At 41.4% G+C, this 19,931-nt stretch overlaps 1 protein-coding gene and 1 pseudogene across 1 annotated transcript; both read right to left on the minus strand.

The window, feature by feature from the left end:
• Nucleotides 1-1,162: 1,162 nt before the first annotated feature.
• On the minus strand, nt 1,163-8,185 carry LOC136463439 (probable sodium/metabolite cotransporter BASS4, chloroplastic). The gene is made up of 14 exons (XM_066462437.1): nt 7,931-8,185; nt 7,730-7,820; nt 7,152-7,259; nt 7,003-7,070; nt 6,645-6,723; nt 6,456-6,514; nt 6,278-6,346; nt 5,406-5,519; nt 4,908-4,929; nt 4,756-4,823; nt 4,151-4,236; nt 3,237-3,366; nt 1,650-1,751; nt 1,163-1,572 (listed from the first exon to the last, which is right to left on the minus strand). The coding sequence occupies exons 1-14, from the start codon at nt 8,096-8,098 to the stop codon at nt 1,504-1,506; spliced, it is 1,233 nt and encodes a 410-aa protein (XP_066318534.1). The 5' UTR covers nt 8,099-8,185; the 3' UTR covers nt 1,163-1,503.
• An 805-nt stretch (nt 8,186-8,990) lies between these two features.
• On the minus strand, nt 8,991-14,993 carry LOC136465655 (uncharacterized; annotated as a pseudogene).
• Between the last annotated feature and the right edge of the window lie 4,938 nt (nt 14,994-19,931).

Raw genomic sequence — 19,931 nt, forward strand, 5'->3', positions numbered from 1 at the left:
CTCGCAAGACTGCCCTGCAGACATGACGCGCTACTGGGGGGCTGCTGCGTGGAGAGAGGGCTGCTTCAGACAAGCTGCTGCTCATCTGCACAGAGGGAGAGGAGTGAGCAGGAGCGCCCAGAGCTACTGTTGCTCCCAGCTGGGGCTGTTGCGCGGCTAGGAAAGGAGATGAGCAGGAGATGCTCATGCTACAGGATAGTACGGCTCCGATACCAGTTGTTAGTCGTTGAATTCTTACTCTTAGTAGTAGCAGAATTCTTACTCTCATCGAGAGAAGATGACACTAGGAGTTAGGGCACTTTTCTAGTTTATTTCTCACACAAATGCCATGCCAATCTGAGGGGTTGAGGATACATATTTATAGGCTGCTAGCTAACCAAGTATATGCCAAGATGCTAGTCCTAGGTGCTGTCCTAGATGCTAGTCCTAGATGCTAAGATGTTGTTGTCCTAGATGCTAAGATGTTATTCTAGCCAGTCAAAGATGTTGCTCTTGCTGCAACCCCACAAAGATCAGCCAAGACTTATCCATCATTTTTCTCTCGCATCAAACCAACTAGCAATACTTTCAGCCATGGCTTATAAGTCTGCATCTTGTCAAAAGCAACAGTAGGCTGATGAATCTCTCATACATACCACATCCCAGCTTTTGCCCAAAGAATTGTCAAAAGGCGGCAACAGTTTGAATCTCTCATCCCACATCCCAGCTTTTGCCCAGAGAAAGATGCACCGTTGCCAATGTAACCTGATGTGATGTACTACCCAAAAATTGCCGGTCTCAATGGTCAAGAGCTTTGTACAGATTGAGTAGGATCAGCATTCTGCTATGATCACAACACCACAGAAGACTGCACTCTGAAATGAAATGGATATGTTGGGTGATCTGAACAAGAAAGTGACAATTAATAGGAGGTTAGATTGCAACATAATTGTGGCTAGAAGAGGGAGTACCATCCCACAGTTATCTGCTCCAGTCACCTCCTAAACACAATAATAGTATTGCTGCTCTACAGGCCAGCTGTCGTTGCCATGGCTCCCAGAATCCATTATAGTTTGAAAGGTTTATTAGCATCCACATAAAGAAAAAGTTAGTACCATGGAGTGGGCCTCAATGGCCACCCAGAGGGTGATGAGAAAAACTGAAGTAAGATGACTCTGAAGGATACTATGAAATTAAAGCGTATAATGATCTTCACAAAATCAGCTTTGCAGTCAGCAATTCTTACTTTTACCCAACTTCCTGCATGACAAGTACAATTATATTTTTCATTTTTTTATTCAACTATCCAAAAACATTGAGAGGAAGAAATCTGAAGATGTGGAGGAAACACATGATATCGTTTCTTCAGGCACGAAAGCAATTCTGTGTAAAACAATCTCGATATGACTGCTTTCGTTCCAAACAACTGAACATGTAGATCTCATTTTGCTTTGGCATCACGAGATAAACATTAAGAGCTCCTGACTGATTCCCTGTGTTACACACCGAAATTGAATTCTGAAGTTACTTTGCAGAAGTAAATTCTTGATCCTTCTGGCGCCACCAATTTACTATGATAGAATCAATAATGATCTGCAGTGTTACAGACATTAGAAATGACCCCTAAGAGAATGCAAGTGACATATAAATAATGTCTTTGCAATGAGAACCTGGTTAATGTGTGCCACAACACAAGGGATGACCAGAAATCCAGACTCCCCGAACGCTCCTCCAAGCTGCTCAACCACAGCAACCAACACAGGCAACGTTTTCTACAGGAATAAGAAAGCCAGCTAAAATATTTTCATGCCATGAAAGCAGAATAACAACTTCATCTTTACCTACTAGTGTTTTGGAACAATTTCAATAACAAATTGGATTCAAACAGATATTTTTGGCCAACGAACTATTAAAAGTGGGACAACTTTGGCCCTCGACCACATTTCAAGGTGGTTTTACCTATATATGTATTTTCCTAAAATGATAAAAATATGGTTCAATCTCTAAAAAACCATAAATGATTCATTTTAAATTGAAAATTAACAAAACTGGTACCAATTTCTTTGTAGAAATACAATCTATCTATTGGTGCTCTATTCAGAGTTACTTGGATCTTGTACTTGTTCTTGTTGCTATTGTTTTATTGCTCGTAGTTACCACTGTTATTTATTTAAAATTATCATTTGCGGATTTACTTTATGTTGATTGCTTGATTAGCTGATTGCATGATGTTTGAGCCCCTGTCTTATTTGAAACCTATTACCTAGTCATGCAATCAAAATAAAGTAAAGCAGTAGCTCTGCAATGCCTAAATAGGATCTATATGTGGGGTAGCATGGCATCTGCGAGGTTGGCGTCACCTCTATGATCCATGTACTCGGAATCCATTAGATCCTTTTCGTTGATCTCTTGGTCTAATATAGCGCAAAACGATAATTTTAATAAATAATGGTCATGACTATGAGAAATAAAACATTAGAAACAGGAACAAGTAAGATCCAAATAACTCTAAGTAGAGCATCAATATATATATTACACTTTTAGAAAAAAAAAGTTTGGTACTGGTTACATATTTTTTTATTTAAAATGACTATGTTATGATTTTTTTAATATTTAATCACATTTTTATTATTTTTAAAAACATATATAGGAAAAAAACACCTTTGAAACCAGATTTATGGCAAAAGTTGTCTGGTTTTAATAGTTTGATGGTCATAGATATCTGATTTTGGAGTCGGATGGTCAAAATCAGACTCAGGCGATAGTCCGATGGCCAAAAATAGACTTCTTCCTTCCAAGAAGGTTTCCCAAGCTGATTCTAATCCAGTAACAGATGGGTAGCCATTCTTGCGGTAACTAGGCCAGCAATGGACAGAAGCACAGTAAAATATTCATTGCAAACCCCCTATTCGGTGGAAATGTGAAAACCCCGTAGAAAAGCATCCTAAGTAGTCATCACCGTTTTGAAAACATGTGTGGTAACGGTTAGCTAGCAAAAAATTCACTTGTCTTTGACTTGCTGGTTGACTAAGCTCTGCCTTGCACATTAAGCTTGGATCATGTTAGAAGACCCCTCTAGACCACCCACCTCACACTACACACTACACTGCAATCCAAAGCATGACAGTAACAGTTGCCAACACCTTGGTCCTCGGCTAGATGCAATATCAGACAGGCCCACCATATGGTCAACAGCAGGAATTTGATTTGTATCATTTACAGGCTTTCTATTTCTTTTAGTGATGATAAAGACTAACCTGACTAGCCACCAAAATGACAGCTCGTGCATACTCTTTCTTTGCAAAGACTGACTCCCCTTTCTGTTCAAGATGTGACAAGATCTCCAACATTGCAGCATTGAAAGCCAGCAGAGCAAGATGAAGAAGCCTGTGAAAAGAAATGTGCTCATGTTAGATATTAAGGTGTAGCTGAAGACACAACAAGGCCGCAGTTTATATTGGAGGCAAAGAAAAGAATAGACTAAGCAACACCATTGACAAGCGAGGAATCAGTTAAGAACTATTGAAGAAGGGTAGTCCCAATTAGTTCTTTTCTGTTTTATTGAGACAGGGAGTATTGACTCAATCCTGACTGATGGTTATTTAGTAAGGCTGTGGAATTGCTGTAGCAAGTGTTACAATCTAGTGTGAAACCCAGAACGTGATTGGAGTAGCAAGTGTTACAATTTAGTAAGACAGCAACAACAGAATAAGTATACAGTTAACACTACTTTAACATGACAGATGACACTGAATAACAGTAGGTCACCTGATATATCAAACTGCCATCCGGATCAGCATCTTAGCAAGCGTGCCTATCAGTAAAGTCGAATGTTTTGAAAAAAAAAAAAAATAGTTGTGTACTCATGCATCACACTGAATGATAGGTGGAAGTTGATTCCTTAGACAAATTTAGAACATAAAGATTCTCATTAAGTTGAAATAGCAATAATAGTTTGATAGGTAACTGAGAAGAATAGCAATTCAAGGCTTCAAGCATAATACTTGCGCAGTAATCAAGGCAAATCATAACAAAAACATGAGCTTTTTCATAGATAGAGAACAAGAAAAAATTGGATTAATCTTCATCCACCCTTAAGCATTTGATTCCACATCCACATAACAAGATTTACAAACATTCTCACTGTGATAAGCTTAGGTGGTAAACGTACACTCCAATAGTAATGGCAACAGCAAAGGATTTTACTTGAACAGATAAGATCAGTGATCTTGATCTACTAACTTGAATCCATGGGACCTGTCAAATGAAATGTTTCAGAACTGAAGTCCATATAGATCACAAGGCATGCAGACTGCAATATATTGATGCAAACTACAAAAGCAACATAAACTAAAGCGCAACTCCAAAAATCTCTCCCACACCAAAACGCTCTCAGTTATGCTCTATTTGAACTTGAAAGTTGATTTCTGAAGTGCTCTTGTTATATGATTGGATCATTGGATCAACAAAGAGCCCAAATACTCACTAATGATAAACTTCATGCAGGATAGGTTTATGCATGCATCAGTTGCCCTCTTGTACTCGCTTCGCCAGAAGGGCTGGCTAATTGGGCTGGAAACACTACATATATGAACCCAAAAGCATGACATGCTGAAGACAAATCAAGGGCGCCAGATGTTACTGATTAAGTGATTATATCAAAAATAAATAAAACAGTTTTCTTCACTTATTGAATTATAGTGACTACAAGCAACATTTTCTAAAGAGCAAGTAAAGAACATGTCAACTGGCATATGTTTCGAATTAGAGACATACTAGGCTGAGGAGAACAGCACTTGCAACTGAAAAGCCTTGTCGATTTTCATCAACAAAATCAGCAATACCTAAACAAGAGATGCATGAATGATAATTAACATTAATAACCTGGAGTGACTGTCAAAAACTGGAACATATTAAAGTTTGCACACCTTTTGAGGTTTCTCGAGCAACCTGACAAAGAACAAACCATCATAAGTGTCTCCAGGAAGCTTCAGATATTTCAAGATGGCACTATAGTCTTTAAGGAAAACATGGGGATAGATGGTGAATTCAATTATTTCTTGTTTAAGAAACAGAGAGAGTAAGTTCAAAAATAAACAGAAAAACATTATAAACACTTAAGTTAGAGGATTTCAAATTATCCTTTGCATATTGTAGTCAGGTGATTCATGACTGATAACACATTCTACTAAAATACATGAAGACCTCGCCTAAATTGTGCTCCTAAACATCCGACAAACAAATCATGCTTACCACATTATATTGATCATGAAAGGTAGTTACATGAGACTCAGAATAAGCCCTGTTGTTTTTACATCCAAAGATTAAACTGAAAGGAGATATGGACATAATGGGTGCAGTACTATTGTATTGAGATGAAATAGTAAGGTATGACGTGGAGTGCAAAGATATGAATAACCACATACCTTCCCTATAATAAGAGGGATTAGAAGACTGGTGACCAGACTTTTGAATAATTGCTCAGTAGGCAAGGAAACCCCAACACCAGCGCCAATGTATTTTGCAAGAGAAAGAGGTACCTGATTCCATGATCACAAAGAAGAATGACCAGATTGCTCAGCATATAATGTTTTTTCACCTTTCAATAAATTATTGTACATAGAAAAAAAAGGCTCGTTCATAATCTAGACATCCACCGTTCGAAACTAAAGGTGTAATTCATTTCATTAGAGCAAGCCTTTGACTAGCAATTACTTTATTAAAAATTACTAGTAAAAAGATACGCAGCCGGTTTCAAATTTTAAGTCGATTTAGCTTTGTCCTGAGTCAAACTTATCTAACTATTTCATTAGAACAAGCCTTTGACCAGCAATTACTTTATTAAAAATTACTAGTAAAAAAACTCACCCAGTTTCAAAATTGAAGTCATTTTGGCTTTGTCCTGAGTCAAACTTATCTAACTATGACCAAGTTTATAGAAAATATATTTAACATTTACAATATTTTAGTCTATAATCCAGTTTTTTTGCATGTTTGAGGACTGGTGGGTCATACTCAAATTTCATAAACTATCATATCAGATTATCAGTGGATAACTGGATATTCATTTTACATGTAAAACAAAAAAAGAACCACATGATTGCAATCACACTCAGCTTGAAACACAAGAAAAGTAACATCTTGGTACCATCAGCTGATCAGCATTTTATATCCAAGAACTTTGGCATAAAGCTTCATAACTATAAACAACAAAGTTAAACCTGTAATACTGTATTGGGTTAGTTAATTACTTATGCAGTTGTCCATAAACAAAAAATTACAGTAAAATTTTGCTTACAATGATAATGCCAAGTAAATTGGATGCAACTGTCATTGCAAGAGCAAGTGCAGAGTTACCGCCAACAAGCTGCATGGTGGTAAAAATATTTTATTAGATTGTAATGCTAATATAGCTATATGAGAAAATATGTGATATTACATGTTGGTAGATAATAGGGATAAGTATTAAGTAGTACCTGTGTTAGTGTGACTCCACTTGATAGTGTTGTTGGCATGCAGCAAAATATAGCTAACCCTATAAGATGCCAAAAGAAAACAAGCTATAAGGAGCACAAAAGTATGAGTTAATCACATGGCAACAAAAAATGGTGGGATGAAAACAGAAAATCCATCATGAAAAGCAGGCATGTGCTTGAACCATTTACCAGTGATAAATTCACGAGGGAAGAACTGAACTTGCATAATAAACTGAGCAAGAAAGGGTGTAAACAGCAAAATAGATCCCTGCAATTATATACAATAATATAAGACATTAGCAAACTTATTGAGGGTGCTCCATTGATGACCAATAGAAGTATGGGAACTGGTATCCCAAAAACAACCAGAAAGGCAATACTTGTGGTAAGAAATAAATGCCAGAAAATCAATGGCATGGAATTTCCTTGAATTGTTCCTTGGATCAAATGGGAGTGAGAACTTTATTCCAACATACTTATAGCTGTGCCACAGAATGATACTAGAACATGCAAGTCTGACAGCCACAGAATAAACATAAGATCATACTAGTCCATATAGTCCAGCAGGCCAAGCTTCTAACGCTGCACCAAGCTCCCTAGTGCGCAGGGTCAGTCCTATGCAGCCAAGAGGAAGCTATCAGCAGCACACAGAAGTAATAGAACAGGGATTCACATGAATAGGTTAAGCAACCGAACCTGAGATAACGAATATCCCAAAAGTGCTGTACTTTGACAGGGAGTATTTGTGAGCAAGGCATCCAAGAGTAGGATCTAGGAGACCCAATATGATCCCACCGATGAGAGCTTATCAATGGGAAAGACACAAATCAGTCCATAAAAGTTCAAAACCAGAGACATTTGCATGCTCTTGTCAAATACATAGCGACAATGTGAAAGCAAATATAGGCATAGGAGTATTCTCTAACAGCACCTTCAACTTTTTAAAAGCAGATCATACTTGATTTACACTCAAATTTTCTGCAGTCGAGAAACAAACCCATCTCTGGCTAGTCCACTATGTTTCTGCTTTGTATAGTAGAATTTCAGGATGACACAGATGCAAAGGCTATATTGGATTTGGAGCTAATAATGCACTGAAGCATTGTCAAATGTGCCTAGTTTGGGTCGTGGAGTACATAAGTCCAACGACACAATTAAGACAAGCATTGCATAATTGGCATTACATACAGAAACAGCAGTACAAAATCGCCCATAGGCCATAGATACGAAGATGATTAAGCACCAGCTGGGATCGCATACAAGCAGGAGCTCACCAAGCGGGAGGAAGTTGCTACGCACGAAGCCGAGCAGGGCGGCCCCAAGCGTGGGAGACGGCACCGCGCGTTTGCCTCCATCGCCACTGACCTGCGGAGCATTTACAACTTTTTTTCAGGCAACTAGGCATTTACAACTAAATCGAAGCATGGCCCAAGGAGTAGCAGAGAACACGAGGGGGGTTTCGATTTGGTTGTTACCGGCGAAGTTCCGCCGGCGGTGGCGCGCAGAGACCGCAAGCGGAGAGGCGGCGTAGCGGAGGAGACGGTTGTGGACAGGAAGGAGTTCAGTGTTGGGCGCCGAACGAGGACACCGGCCCGGAGGGTGAGGATAGATGGGCGGAGCAGAGAGGGATGGTGGGTTATCATCGCAGAATCGGAGGCGGAGACGAAAGCAAACTAGCAAAGGGAGAACCCCGTGCGCGTGGCCACCGACTGGAGACCGGTCTGGGAGGGGCTCCGGCCAACGTTAGGAGAATGAAAAAAAAAAAGGTCCAAATAACCCTCAGCCGCTCTACTATCGTGTGTGTGTGGGCGTGGTGTGGCTTACTTAGACTCCCATACTACGAAATCGAATTCAGGACATTAAACTTTCTTAAACCAGTCATTTTACCACCTCGGATTCTGCCGCGCACTTTAACAATATTATTAGAACACATGATAAGAGGCGGAGCCACCACTAGGACGAGCTAGGGCAGCCGTCCTAGGTCCCTGTGGCCGAGCACCCCTTCCCCACCCCCGGAGCAGGCATCTGGTGAGGGCGCGAGGTTGAGGAGCCGACGTTGAAGACGGCGGCGACGCTACTTGTTCAAGACGAGGCGAAGATGGCGATGGGGAGTGTCATGGGCCTAGCGCCTGATACTGGGCCGCGGCCGTTAGCAACAGCTTATAGCCCAACAGACACCCAGCATGGCAGTGTCCTAATCCAGCGGCCTTAGGCACCGGCGCGCCGCTTGCCCGTACCACCTCCACGGTTCCATCTCCTGTCGCCGCATCTTTCACGCTCGCCGCTCGCGCTCGCCCTTGCGGTCTCGCCATCCCGGATCCCGCCGGTGGCCACGCCCACCTCCCCGCCTCCCCCAAGCGCCGGCGGACCGGCCCCGCAGCCCCGTAGCCCTGACCGCTCGGAGCTCCCGTCGTACGCCCGCGTGCCCCACGCCCGACTGCGGGCCGCCACGCCCCGCGGCCCTCGGCCAGGCGGCTAGCCCCTGGCCTAGCTACACTACTCCAGCTCCTGCCCTGTGTTCAGAGTGCCCACTGCTCAGCTCTGCAGGATGAAGGAGCAGATGAAGCCGCTGTGGGTGGGGAGTAGATGAAGCTGGAAATGTGTGGTTGATTATTTGATTTGATTAGTCATAGGGTTTGATCGCTGATTGTCAGATTTAATTTATGAATTATGCAGATTTGAAAAACTTCTTTGGTAGTAGTAGTAGAAACTCAGCAAGTAGTAGTACCTTGATTCAAAATCATCTAATTGACTTGTCTTCAAAATTGACCAATGTTTTTAGATCTTATTATCGAGGCTAGTCGTATGACCACCGATCAGACGACTAATCGCGATTAGTCGTCGATAAGGGTCGATTAGTCAGTCCTAATTGGTCTAATCAGCTAGTCGAACATTTAGTCGTTCTTGTGCCTAGATGGCCTGATCGACCATGTATATACTATATATATGATGTAAATCTATGTAAACATGGCCATAATAAATAGGTAAATGTTAGAGGCAGGCAACCAAGCACAGTTTGGCATGTAATCATGTTTGCAATGAATCATTATCATGGTAATTTGGCCACTTACCTGTAACTGCTGCTTGTTGATGCCTGATAGTGAGTGCTGACTGCTGACTTGTGGCTGAATCTGAAATTACAAAGAAAGAAGATAATAAGTTAAATAGGCAAAATAGCAGAAAAACAAAACTATAAAGACTAAAGAAAATATAAAGAGTAGTAGACAGTAGAGCATGGCAAAACAACTTAACCAAGTATACAAATTTAACAAATAAGAACTAACAGCAGTTTAGCACAGTGCATATTGTGCACAGCAGTACACAACATAAGTAAACTAATAAACTTAAACAAGTTCTTAAGTCTGAAATGGAAATAGTTCTAAACATCCAGTCCACTGATCCATAGAACCAGCAATTCAGCCATCTAGAGAAGTAAATCTGCGTCCACATGGAAGCCTTTGTTTCCATCATTTGTTGCAGGTCCTCCTGAGTCTTCCTCCCCTCCCTAGTCCTCCATTTCTTCATCTGTTGCACTTGCACCTTGTGGTTGATCTGGTGCAACTCTGTTTTCCTCTTCTTCATGATCACTGCTTTCAGTTGCTGGTGCATTTGACCTTGGACTTGGACACTTCCTTTTGTTATTCCTCCCATATGTGCGGGTGACAGTATTCCTCGCATGAGCAGCAGTAGCAGCCCTAGGCATATTGCGGCCTCTAAGTTGGTCAGTTGCACCAATAGCTTCATCAACATGTGTGAACTGGGTCACAGTTGATGTCTACCCACTCATTTTTCCATTGAAACTCTTCTAGCAGCAATGGGTTGGATTTCTTGCCTTTAGAACGGTTGTAGCTAACAAATACCAACTTATTCAACCTAATGTGCTCCAAATGGTTCTTCTTTTTAGTATGCACCTGCAGCCATAGAAAATAGGAGCAAATTAATTAGATGGCTGTAGCATATAAGAATGCATTAGTATGCACCTGCAGCCATAGAAATTGCACTTACATGAGCAAAAGCGCTCTAGTTGCGCTCACAACCAGACGCCGAACAACAGAGGCTTACAATTCATTTTGCTAAACTCTATAACTCGAATGCAAGGCCACCAAAAGCATCCCACCATAGAACTGTAGTTGTAGATTACAAGCAAAACAATAATATAATCAGTAGCTCATCACATAGAGAATTATAACTTAATTAAAAGAAAGTGCTGACTGTTGAACTGTCCATTACTTACTAGGATTTTTGCTATTTCTCTCTACTATTGCTAATCTCTTTGAGAAACATTCATCCTCAGTCCTGTCATAATCATCAGCTTGCTTGCTTATTTTCCTCGCTTCACTCTCATTAGGCACCATCTTTCATATAATGTCATTAAACGTGCACCTTAGCTTTGTAGCTTGTCTCATATCCTTTTCCTTTATGGCAAAGTACTTTCCCGGATTCAAGAAGAGGGCTGCTCCATATAGTTTTTGCTCCATCTGGTTCTCCCATCTCTTGTCATAGCATTCCATTACATCATTCAGTAATGATGATTTGTCTTGCAAAGTTTCCTTGATGTTCTTCTTTGCAACATCCATTGCTGCCATTATCTCAGGAGCTACTGGTGTTTCATCACCATCTGCTATCCTCATAGCAATGAGAAAGGGTTGTGTTGCTTTTATACAGTACTCCACTTTTGTCCAAAATGGTATGGAAAGGATTGTGCTCTCAGCCTGCCGCCCTTCAGCACTTTTTGACAAGCTATTGGAATGCCATTCCTCACTCACAAACAAACTCCTTAGCCCATGTTTGTGTCTTATGCATGCTTGCTAATGTCAGATAGGAAGTAGCAAAGCGAGTAACAATAGGCCTCACAAGATCACCACTAATCTTCTCTTGCATAAGATCCAGAATCCTCCCATGCTTGTAGAGAAACTTACACACCTTCTTAGCCGAATTAATGCAAGAGCTAAACTCAGGTATCTTCCCAATGTCCTCCATCATCAAATCCAAACAGTGGATGGCACATGGTGTCCAAAACAAAGTTGGGATCCTCTCCATAAGAATTCTTCCAGCAGCCTTGTAGTTTGATCCATTATCTGTGACATTTTGCACCACATACTCCTTCCCAACCTTGTCAATTTGTTTCTCTAACAAGTCTGCTAACATAGAAGCATTGGCTATCTCACTTGAAGCATCAACTGAACCTAAGAAGAATGCTCCAGCTGGGCTATTCATAAGAAAGTTGATGAGATGATGGTGGCTAGTGTCAGTCCATCCATCTGACATGATTGTGCAGCCATATTCCTTCCAAGCGTCCTCATGCTTCTTTCTCAGCTCCTTTGTCTTGTTCACTGCCATATCAAGTAGTTGATTCCTAATCTCATGGTATGAAGGTGAGCGATACCCAAGACCATATTGCCAGCTTCTTGAGTTAATAGCATTTAATGGTATTCTAGTCTCATAAAAAAAATCAGCCACATGGTCATCTACAATTTGCTTTGCTTCCTTGCTCTTTGTGGAGTACTCAAGAGTGGGCTATGACATCTTGGACTTATGCCTTTCTGCAACCACTTCTTCTGAACTCTTGCAAAACAAAGAACTCACTCACTTGGAATGCTTCTATGTTTGAGGTTTTGGTGGAGCAGAAACCACAAAGTTCATGATTGATGCTTGAGCTATCTTTTTTGCTTGCTTTGATTTTGTCCCATAACTTGGAACTTTCTTTGACTTTGTCCTAGCATTTGGTTCATTTTCAACAGCAGCAGAAGCACCACCTCCGCGTTGATCTATTTCTTCTTCTATGTCTGTCTCCACCCCAGTGTCTGCAGGTACCTGAACCTAAGTCCTTGACCTTGTGACCAAGTAACCATTCATCTCATGCCTAACTACTTCAGGTGCTTCACCACATTTCACTGCATCAGAATAGCCCCCAGCAAGGTGTTGCTTGAACCTTTTAATGCCTGTAGGGAAAACCTTTTTGCATAAAATACATTGGATGAACTCTTTCTTCCCTATGTCTAGCCAAAATCCATATTTCCATCTAGGATCTGATGATTTTGCCTTCCTCTTCTTCTCTTCAGCCATGGTAGCAAGATTTGGCAGCAATTTAGCTATCGCTTGAGCTATCAGAGATGCTTCAGTTGGAGCGGCTGACGACGCTAAGGCAGCCCCTCCTGAGACAACTTCATTCTCAGGTTGAATTACCTCAACAACTACACGCCATCGAGCATCCTCTACAGAGCGGCACAGCCACACAAATGTGTCATGAATTGGTGGCAACAGGCAATACACAGCAGCAGAGTAGCAGACATAGACAATAACCTTCAGAGGAGGTAGAGTGGTGGCTCATCTTGATGCTTGAGGCCTCTCGCATCCATCCTCTAGGCATTGTAGAAGGAGCTCAGAGCGATAGAGCCTTAGAGGTAGGTGGAGCTACTAGGTCCCGGCAGGGGAGGAGACAGGAACGGGTGGAGGTGGAGGCGCAGATGAAGCTGTGGACATCGGCGAGAGGTGTAGATAGAGCTATGGACACCGACAAGGGCGCGAATGGAGTTGCGGACGTCGGTGAGGGAGATCTTGAGAGGTAGGCCACATGCAGATGAGACGTGGGCGGAGGTGCTGGCGGTTGCGAGAGAGAGCAGAGCCAGAGCGGGAGCTGGAAATGTGTCGAGCAGGAGCTAGAAATGTGCGGCGGCTGTAGCTCCTTCACTAGGTCACTCACTCCTCTTCTGTTTACCCTAATGGGCCAGCTAAAGGTGGGCCGAATTCTTTAGCTAGGCTGAATTCTCCCTACCCAACTAGTCGTCCAGCTAGTCTGATCAGATGACTAATCGTGATTAGTCGCAACTTATCAGATGATAAGATTTCTAATCGGTCTAAACTAATCGAGGGCCCTTATCGAGTACCTTATTACGATAAGGATGACTAATCATGATTAGTCGTCCGATCTGAAAACACTAAAATTGGTAGGTTCTCCATTAAAACATGTATTATTGATAATTCCCCAATTAATAGGTAACATCTTGATTCTTATAGTATAAGTCCACCCTAGGTCATTTCTTAGGCAGGATTCGCCATTGCCCTTGGTAAAAAAACCTAGAAAATTTCAAGGACCACATAGTGATAGGGGAGCCCGTTAATATCTCAAAAGTCACACAGGTTGTATGTGATATTGAGCGTCGGACTTGGGGCCTGGATAACATCTTCCGGAGATCACACCGCGTTGTGTGATGCGAAGAATTGGGTCTGATGTGTGACAGGAAAGATTGTTAGGTTTAGTCCCACATTAAAAATTGGTCAACATATAAGCCAAGGGTAACCCTCACCTATCAGGCTAGTCTTTTGCATTGAGTTAGGCCCAATGCATTATATGGTGTGGGCTTTAGTGGACCTAGGCCCGAGGTGTGCTAGCTTGTGGGTATAGCCGGTACCCATTGTGTAGTCTAACAATTATTTCTAAAATTTATACTGAAATATATAGTGCATTCTACATGTGTCAATGCCAAGATTTGGCAAAGTTTATTAAAAACCATAATTTTCCATTTTGATTTCCATGGCGACGGATGGCATTACATTTAGGGGGGGATTGGGGTTTTCCTACTGCTGTTGATTAGGGCTAGGAGTCACCATAGAGGTGATCTTAACGGTTTGGTTGAGCATGAAGGATGAACCTATGTTATGGTTTAAGGAGGTATTACTAGCGTGCATTTTTAAGAATTAGGAACAAGTTTTGCGTCTAGATCTATTCATTTAGAACTTGTATTTCTTTGGCCAGATGGATAATCTGGATAAAATTGCAATTAGATTTCACTTTGGTGAGGCTTTTGACAACGTCGATTGGTCGTTGTTATATGTGGGTGGAGATATTGCTAAATCTTGGATTGATGAGGACAAGCTTTCATTTTTTGAGTTGGGGCTCCTAGCTAATCAGTTTAATTCCGCAAGTATCTTGAGGATGTATTGGTTGAAGACTGGGATAAATCTGAGTAGTGGGCTCATGTTGTTGGTAGATGATGCTTCCTACCAAGTCATGGTTTCTTAGCACACGAGTGTTGTTGGTCCAAGCTTTGTGTGTAGGCATGGCGGTAGCGGGCATGGGTGGTGTGGGAAACAGCGGCACCAGAATTGAGGGCATAGGCGGTGGAGGAAGAGGGTACGTAGCCGATTGTGGTGGTGAGCACATAGGTGGTGGTGGCGGCGGTGTGCGTGGTGGCCGACATGGCTATGGTGTTGGGTACGGCTACGACGATGGTGCAAACTACAACGGCCCTCGCTTCAACCCTAACCTCAGGACTCATCCACCGCACTATGGCCCTAGATGGGAGTACGATCGGGCACGAAGAGGACGGTATGACAGCGGCAATAGTGCTCGTGGATGGAAGAGAGGGTTTCGATAGGGTCACAATTTTCAATGGTACAATCCACAATGGGAGCAGTGGCTGCCGCCACAAGGGCCACCACAGCAGCATCTGCAGACCTCTCAGGTACCAAATCAACAACTGACATAGCATGTTCCTCAAATCCATCTGGTCTCGTCAGGTACGGTGGCTCAGTCATCAACGCCACACCTGGGCTAGGTCTAGAGAAGTTGCAAGCAGTCAATGTTTAGTAGCAGGTGTCAAGGAAAGGCGCAATAGGGTCTGAGCTTGGCATGGCCAAGGTAGACAAGCAACCAAGTCAAATTTTGTAGGGTTCTTCGGCTGCCAAGTTCAGTGAGTTTTGGCTAAAGAAAATACCTTTCTTGGGTCATGTGTTGTCTGATGAAGGGATTTCAGTGGATCCAACTAAGGTGCAAGAAGTCTTGGATTGGAAAGCACCAACTTCAGTGCATGAGGTTAGGAGTTTCCTTGGTTTGGCTGGCTATTATCGTCGCTTCATCTCGGATTTCTATAAAATAGCCAAGCCCATGACCAGGTTGCTTCAAAAAGATGTGAAGTTTGTTTGGACTCCATAGTGTGAAACTGCTTTTCACACTTTGTGAACTTTATTGACTTCAGCTCCTGTCTTGGCACAACCTGATATCGAGAAACCTTTTGATGTGTTTTGTGATGCATTAGGTACAGGTTTAGGATGTGTTCTTATGTAGGAAGGTCAGGTTATTGCTTATGCCTCGTGTCAGTTGAGGAAACATGAAGTCAATTATCCAACTCATGATCTAGAGTTAGCTACTATTGTCCATGCTCTGAAGATTTGGAGGCATTACCTACTCGATAACGTGTGTCATATCTATACCGATCATAAAAGTCTCAAATATATCTTCACTCAACCGGAATTAAACATGAGGCAGAGAAGGTGGCTAGAGTTGATCAAAGATTATAACTTAGAAGTACATTATCATTCTAGCAAAACAAATATGGTTGTTGAGGCTTTGAGTAGAAAGTCTCATTGTAATTCTCTCTTGGAAGGACATTTTCATCTGGCATATCTGTTACATCCTGCTATGTTGTACAATATTACTCTCAGTTGCTCTCTTGAAAGTAAAATCATCAAACTCCAGAAATCCAATGTGGGTGTGTTCCACATAAAAAGGAAGATGAAGGAACAAGAAACAAAACACTTCCGAGTAGATTAAAAAGGTGTCCTATGGTTTAAGGATAGACTTGTAGTGTCGAAGGATAAAGAGCTTAGAAACCAAATCTTAGATGATGCTCACTCCTCCAAGTTATCTATTCACTCGGGGAGTAGTAAAACTTATCAAGACTTGAAACCTCGCTTTTGGTGGACCAAGATGAAGAAAGAAATCGTAGCTTATGTTGCAAGGTGTGATAATTATTGTAGGGTCAAGGCAATTCACTTGAAGCCTGCTGGACTTCTTCAACCATTGTCTGTTCTAGGATGGAAATGGGACGAAATTTGTATGGATTTCATTGTTGGACTTCCCCCTACCCAAAAGAATTTTAATTCTATATGGGTAATAGTGGATCTTTTAACCAAGTCTGCCCATTTCATACCAGTTAGAACTGACTATCGACCAAGTGACTATGCTGAGTTATATTTTAATTAGGTAGTATGCCACCATGGTGTTCCTAGAACCATTGTATTTGATAGAGGACCTCAGTTCACTGCTCATTTTTGGGAACATTTGCACAAGATGTTAGGCACCAACTTAGTCAGAATTTCTGCTTATCATCCGTAGACCTTCGGATAGATGGAGCGGGTGAATCAAATATTGGAAGACATGTTGAGAGCTTGTGTCATATCTTCCAAGGGTTCATTGGAGGAGTGGTTACCTTTGGCTCAATTTTCCTATAATAATAGCTATCAAGAAAGTATCAAGATGGCTCCGTTCGAAGCGTTGTCTGGCTGCAAATGTAGAACTCCTTTGAACTGGGTTGAATCTAGAGAAAGGAGATACTATGGCATTGCTTTCATCGAGGAGGCTGAACAACAAGTCCATACTATCCAGAAACATATGGAAGCTACTCAAGCTAGGCAGAAAAGCAATGCAGATAAAAGAAGGAAGCCCATTGAGTTTGATGTTGGTGATTACGTTTACCTAAAAGTATCACCGATGAAAGGCGTGCAACGGTTCGAAGTAAAGAGGAAGCTTGCACCTAGATATGTAGGTCCATATCTGATCATAGAGAAGAGTGGGAGAGTAGCCTACAAGATAGAGTTACCTTATGAGATGAGAGCTATCTTCAATGTTTTTCATGTATCGCAATTAAAGAAATGTCTCTGCGTTCTGGAAGAAAGAGTTTCACTTAGAAATATCAAGTTGAAATCAGATCTAACCTATGAAGAAAGGCCGGTGCGGGTTATTGATACTAAAGAGAGAGTAACCTGGAGTCGGGTGGTCAAGTTTTACAAGGTCATGTGGAGTAATCAGGGTAGTGAGAGCGATGCAACATAGGAACGGGAAGATTATTTGAAGGATGTCTACCCTAACTTCTATTCAAAATGGTACGCTTTTCAAATCTCGGGATGAGATTTTTATAAGGGGGGAGGGCTGTAACACCCTAGGTGTTAGGATTGCATAATTGCACTTGCATTTGCATGAGCATAAGCATCATGCATTCATATATGAGCATTTACATGTGAAACATACAATTGAAACATGTGAAACATGCCTTGTTAATCTATGTTTCCCATATGTGTATGCTTATGATCATGTGTGATTAAGTGCAAGTGGTTGATTTTGATCACTAAGACACCTTAAACATGCTTAGAATATCACATGGAACAACTTTGGTATTCATGACTAAGGCTAGTTTGGTCTCTAAGTCATATCTATGGTGTAAATCATCAATTTCAAGTTGCATGCTTGACTGGAGTTGAATGTCACTTTAGAAACTTTGCATGGATGTGCACCCTAAAACAAAGTTGTAGAACTCAAGTAGTGTAACAACTTTTATTTTTGGGTCATAGGCTAATTCAGCTCCTAACATGCTTGAAATTAGCTCACAATAATCAATGTAGTGCTGTTTGAAAACTTGGAAAATATTTCTAAGTCTTGCAATGCTTTTCAGATTTCGTGAAGGGTACTTTGGTGACTTATAGTTTGAAAACTGTGGTGATCTAGACTAAGTTGGTATTGGCAATGGTGGAGTACTCACTTAGCTCTATCATGTAGTGCAATTGGTTGATCATTATGTCTCACGATTTAGGAATTAGGAGGGGTAAAAACGCGCTGTTAGACAACTAATGATGGGCCTGATGGCCATCTCTGCCTAGCCATAATGGCCGACCACCATCAGGCTGCTAGCGCCATGTGGCGTCTGTACGCCAGCACCAGGCCCACCGATCAAGCTAGAGGAGCCACAAAGCCACCACAACGCGCTACTGCCTTCGTTTGCTTCATCCACCTCATATCGCTGCCGCACGTGAGCCACAACAGCGTCACCACTGTTGCCTTAAGCCCCACCACCACCGAGCTCCCTTGCCACCTCACCATTGCTGCCTCTAGCTAGCCAACAACTTTGTCATCTTCCTTTTTACCTCCTCGATATAGTTGCTAGACCAGGCAAGCCATGGTGACGACGAATTCACCGTTCTTGTCCTCGTTGGAGTTGCTATATCCATGGTCGCCTTCATGGTGAGCTCACCGCTGCTCTGCTCCCTTGCTCATTCTCCTTGGTTCTTCACGTTAGCACTAGCTACGGGTGTAACCTAGCCTTAGGGGTGACCTTACGGTGAACTATAGTCTCACCAAAGTTGAAAACGATGGCTAGCATCGCCGCACTCTCGCCACTACACCGCCGCGCACATAGACAAACCTCGTTGGCACTCCCACCCTAACCCTAGGTAGTCTCGGTAGGTCCACGTGGTCACCATGGAACTCTTGCACCCCTCGCAGGGCCTTGCCGTGGCCAGAGACAGTCGGCGCACCTCCATGCCCCATCGCCTGTCTCTGTTCGACTAACGAGTGGGTCCATTGACCTGTGGGTCCCACGCGTCAGCGAATGTAGCTTTAGGTTTTGTTTTATTCTTTTCTAGAATTGTGTGCTAACTTTGGAAAATCATATCTAGAGTTAGCAGTGTCCAAATTGAGTGAACCAAATTTTATTGCATTCCTCATGAAGTGTAGTATTTGATAAAAATATGAAATGCACTATTTCTTGTATTTTTCTTGGAGAATAAAATAGATCTAGATAAATGTTTTTTTGAATATTTTCAATCCTGTAAAATGTATAACTTGAGCTAGGAAAGTGCTAAAAATGTGATTCCAATTTTGTTGGTCTTATCCTGTCATGTACAACCTGGAAAAATATTGGTTGCACAGTGATCTTGCTGGAAATAGGAGTTTGCTATTTATCTTAAATAAATGCTAGATTCTTGTGCTATTTTTCATGGTAAAAACATGTGTCCAATGAGCATGAAATTTATTGCACAATGTTCTTGTGCTATGATGAAGCTAAGAAAAATATGAATTCTGTTGTTTGACACTTTTCAATAGGATTTTCTATTTATGCTACTTTAAGCCCTAGTAGTTTGTTATTTTTGTGTAGGATGTTGTACATGTTCAAATGCCATGAAATTTATACAGTAGACTATTGGGGACATGTATAAGCTACTGTATTTTTGTAGAATTTACTGTACACTCTTGCTATATGTTTATTATTTCACCTAATTATCTAAATAAATTAATAAAGGCATGAAAAGAATTTATTTAGGAATAGCCACTATATTTTCTAGTACTAATTTGATGTATATTAACTGTTGGTAATATTGGTAGTGCTCAAAGTATCATTCTTGTATGTAGTGAAATATTATTTTCTCTAAAATTCACTTATAGTGACTTTTCTAGATAGATTTTAGAGTTAAGCAAATTACATAGTGAAGATGATGTTTGCTATGAATCTTGCCTATAATAAAGTTGTAGATAACTCACTTATTTAGCTCGTGTTAAATTTTTATGGTATTTGGCCAAATAGTTTGTGAGTTATGACTGTTCAAAGTTGGTCTTCAGAACTAGTTGTTCTCTAGAATTTCTGGACCACATTTGAGAAATGTGACTGTTTGACCCTATTAACTTGGGAATCATGCAGAGATAAT

Source organism: Miscanthus floridulus, chromosome 7, assembly GCF_019320115.1.
Source record: "Miscanthus floridulus cultivar M001 chromosome 7, ASM1932011v1, whole genome shotgun sequence".
In the NCBI taxonomy this organism is placed as follows: Eukaryota; Viridiplantae; Streptophyta; class Magnoliopsida; order Poales; family Poaceae; genus Miscanthus; species Miscanthus floridulus.